General features: G+C 49.8%; 1 protein-coding gene across 1 annotated transcript in view; it reads right to left on the bottom strand.

Annotated features, from left to right (window-relative positions):
* Positions 1–1,418: 1,418 nt before the first annotated feature.
* Positions 1,419–3,248, bottom strand: part of LOC107116902 (peptidyl-prolyl cis-trans isomerase FKBP4-like) — a gene marked incomplete at its 3' end in the record, with an annotated part of 26,432 nt that continues 24,602 nt past the window's right edge. The window contains exon 10 of the mRNA XM_015418926.1: positions 1,419–1,708. Within this exon, the coding sequence (XP_015274412.1) occupies positions 1,419–1,708 (290 nt within the window). The remainder of the gene's footprint in view (positions 1,709–3,248) is intronic.

Raw genomic sequence — 3,248 nt, 5'->3', positions numbered from 1 at the left:
CTGTTCCACTGCTCAACCACTCTTACAGTTAGGAAGTTTCTCCTGATATATATATATACAGTCGTCAATGTACCAAAAAATCCGCACACCCTGGAGACGGAGGTAAGCCGCAATGACAATCATCATTTTTGTGAAGACTCTGGGTGCTGTTGAGAGCCCAAAAGGGAGGGCTTTGTACTGAAAATGGCCGCCCCCGACCGCAAAAACCCTCTGTGAAATGGTGGATAGTGATATGGAAATATGCGTCTTGTAAGTCCAGGGTTACCATCCAAACTTCTTTGCCGAAAAGTGGGAGAATGCTTTGCAAGGCTGTCATTCGGAATTTCCGATAGGAGATTAAGCCGTTGAGTTTCCTGAGGTCCATAATAGGATGGAGGCCTCCGTCATTTTTGGGGACTGTAAAATAACGGGAATAAAACTCGTAGTGGTGTTGCAGCATTGGGACTAGTTCTATAGCATCCTTTTGAAGAAGATTCTGAATTTCTTCCAGGAGTGTGCTGGAAGGTGGAGTAAGCACAAAATTGGGGGCCTCGGGCATCCGGATAAATTCTATGAGGTATCCCTTCTCGATAACAGAGCGTACCCACAAATCCGATGTTATTTGCTGCCAAGCAGCCAGGTAAGGAGATAGGCGAGTGGGAGGTAAAGGCAGATGACATGAGTCAAAGGCTCTGTTTGGGTCCAGCCCTAGCCCTAGATTGAGTGGTGGATGAAAACTTAGATTTGTGTCCATAAGGGCAAGAAGACACAGTGGGTGACCGTTGCCATTGCGCCTCCAGAGAGGACTTAAGAGAGGATCTGTGGGACCATGACTTGTTCCAGGATTTTGTTCTGTTTACTTTAGAAGCTGATGTGACCCCTAAATTACGAAATGTTTTAATGCTTTTGTCTAGATCTTGCAAGACAGTATCAGTTATGGAACTGAAAAGGCCCTCGCCCTCAAACGGAAGATCCTCAATGAGAGTTCTAGTATCCTGTGGCAAGGCTGTGGAACGTAACCAGGCATGATGCCTGAGGGTGACTGCCGAAGCCAATGTTTTAGCCGCCACATCCAGAGTGTGCTTAGTTGCATTGAGCTAGTGCTTAGCCAAAAGCATGCCCTTCTTTTGAATTCTGCAAGCTTGACGGTTAAAGTCCTCTCCTCAGGAAGGGCTGCAATAAACTCAGACATTTGTTCCCAGAGGGCAAACTGATATCTCCCCATACATGCAGTATAGTTGGAAAGCTTGATGCCAAGAGCTCCAGCAGAGTAAAATTTTCTTCCAAACGAATCTAGTTTCTTTCCTTCTTTTTCAGGGTGTGTGGAATGACTGCATTTGCCTTTGGAAGAGGAGGTGACTATCACCGAGTTAGGCTTGGGGTGGGTTGAATAAAAATTCAGCACCTGGCTCTTGCACTTTATACATGTGCTCTATTACCCGGCTAGAGACAGGGGTGGAAGCCGGATGAGACCACGGAACCTTGCCCGCCTGGAGCAAAACCGAAGTAATCGCTAAGGCGATTGCTGTCAAAGTGTCCATCTGCACGATATCAAACACAGAGTCTGTTACTGTCGGTGGGGGTTGTACAGTAAACAGGGACAGCGTGATGGCCATCTGCTTGATGAAATCCCCATAGAATTTTAGATCCTCTGACAGAGAATTTGGGAGATCATCACCCACTTGCTGAGGTGGTGAGGGTTCCACCGGAGGGTCAGGGTTCTCGTCTCCTGAATGGGAGGAGGTGTCAGAAAAGGCAGAATGTTCAGAGGGTTCGGGAAAGGAAATAGGGACCATTAGTGTCAATAGGATCGGTTCCAATGGATCTTTAAACTTGGGGACCACTGGAGGCAGTGGTTTGGCTGGTCTACCTGTTGGTCTCAACGGCTGGGGTTTTGCAAATTCTGGCGTCGGGAGAGGGTCTCAATACCAAGAAAGTCGAGAGGAAGTGGATTGATGATCCCATTCCACCGGTTGGGGTGGGGGCCATGGCATGCCATTTGTAAAGGGGTAGGCTCCATACACGTATTGCTACTGCCATTGATCCCAAGGGGGTAGCGGTGGATCGGTACCGACGGTCGGTCTCGATCGTTGGATCGAAGCGGTGAAGGATGCACAAAGTTGCCAGCTCCATGGTCTGAGTGTAGGCTTTCGACACTGTAAGACTGGGAGATCTGTGTTAAATCCATGTCGTGCTCAGAGTCAGTGAGCTGGATAGGACACAGCGAAGGTGAGAGGGGTGCACCTTGTTGCTGCTCACGGCCCGTGGAGTCAAGTGAAGCAGCCCCACTGGGAGTAGGTTCCATGGTCCTCCGAGGGGTCAGCGGAGTTTTAGGGGGGGGGTCTTATGCTTGACTGGCCAGTCGTCCTTGCCCTCCCTGCGTTTTTTTGGTGGGAGTATGGGCTTTGGACTGAGATGTCAGGGCCGAGCATTTCAGCATCGGGCGGTTGACATTGGAGTGAGTCAGTATCAGAGATAATGTGGCCGTCGATCCCAAGGCGGGAGTAGACATCGAAGCATGTCCCTAAGTGTCCTGTGACGACGACATTGGTGAGGGAGTAACTCCAAAAGTGCGACACGAAGTCTAGCGGCCCTATTCTTTCTCGTCTGCTTTGAGAACTTCGCGCAATGGGCACAGGAGTCCACTCAGTGAGATTCCCCAAGGCACAGAAGGCAAAGCGAGTGTCCATCGGTGTGTGTGTGTGTGTGTGTGTGATTTTACTACTGCACTTGAGGCACTGTTTAAAGAAACCCCACCTCTTGGCCATAGGCGGGGTGTGTGTGAGAAGGGGTCTGCCCAGCTGGGAGACCCAAACAAAAGAGTCCGGAAAAAACAAGACCAAGTAACAATAATGTCCTTTCACTTAGCAGGAAAAAACTTTGAAGAGAAGAAGTAAGAAAAAAGGCTTTAAAGCCAGAAAATTACTGACCAAAGCAGAGAAGATCCTACCAGCACGGCGGTCAGAAGAGAACTGGCGGGGTTGCCGTGACCCTCCCCTAGTCATGCGCAGTGGGGCTGGTGACTGGGGAGCGGGCGCGAAAATCCCTTTCGCTTTCTAAAAAGTACCAATCGGGGTCGGCGCAGGCACACTATATCCCCCCCAGAGGCGTGATGCACAGAGACCACGAAGATTAATTTGTGTTCTGGGACTGGAATGACAGGGTGCAAAGTGGAATGACAGCCCCTGGGAGTAGCAGCAGCATTCTGGGAATGGAATTCCACTCTGGGGGCCCTCATTCCAATCCCAGAATGCTTCTGCTACTCACAA

This window comes from Gekko japonicus, unplaced genomic scaffold (assembly GCF_001447785.1).
Source record: "Gekko japonicus isolate JY-2015 unplaced genomic scaffold, Gekko_japonicus_V1.1 scaffold2269, whole genome shotgun sequence".
NCBI classification, from domain to species: Eukaryota; Metazoa; Chordata; class Lepidosauria; order Squamata; family Gekkonidae; genus Gekko; species Gekko japonicus.
The sequence above is the reverse complement of the archived record's forward strand: the minus strand, read 5'-3'. Positions and strand labels throughout refer to the sequence as shown.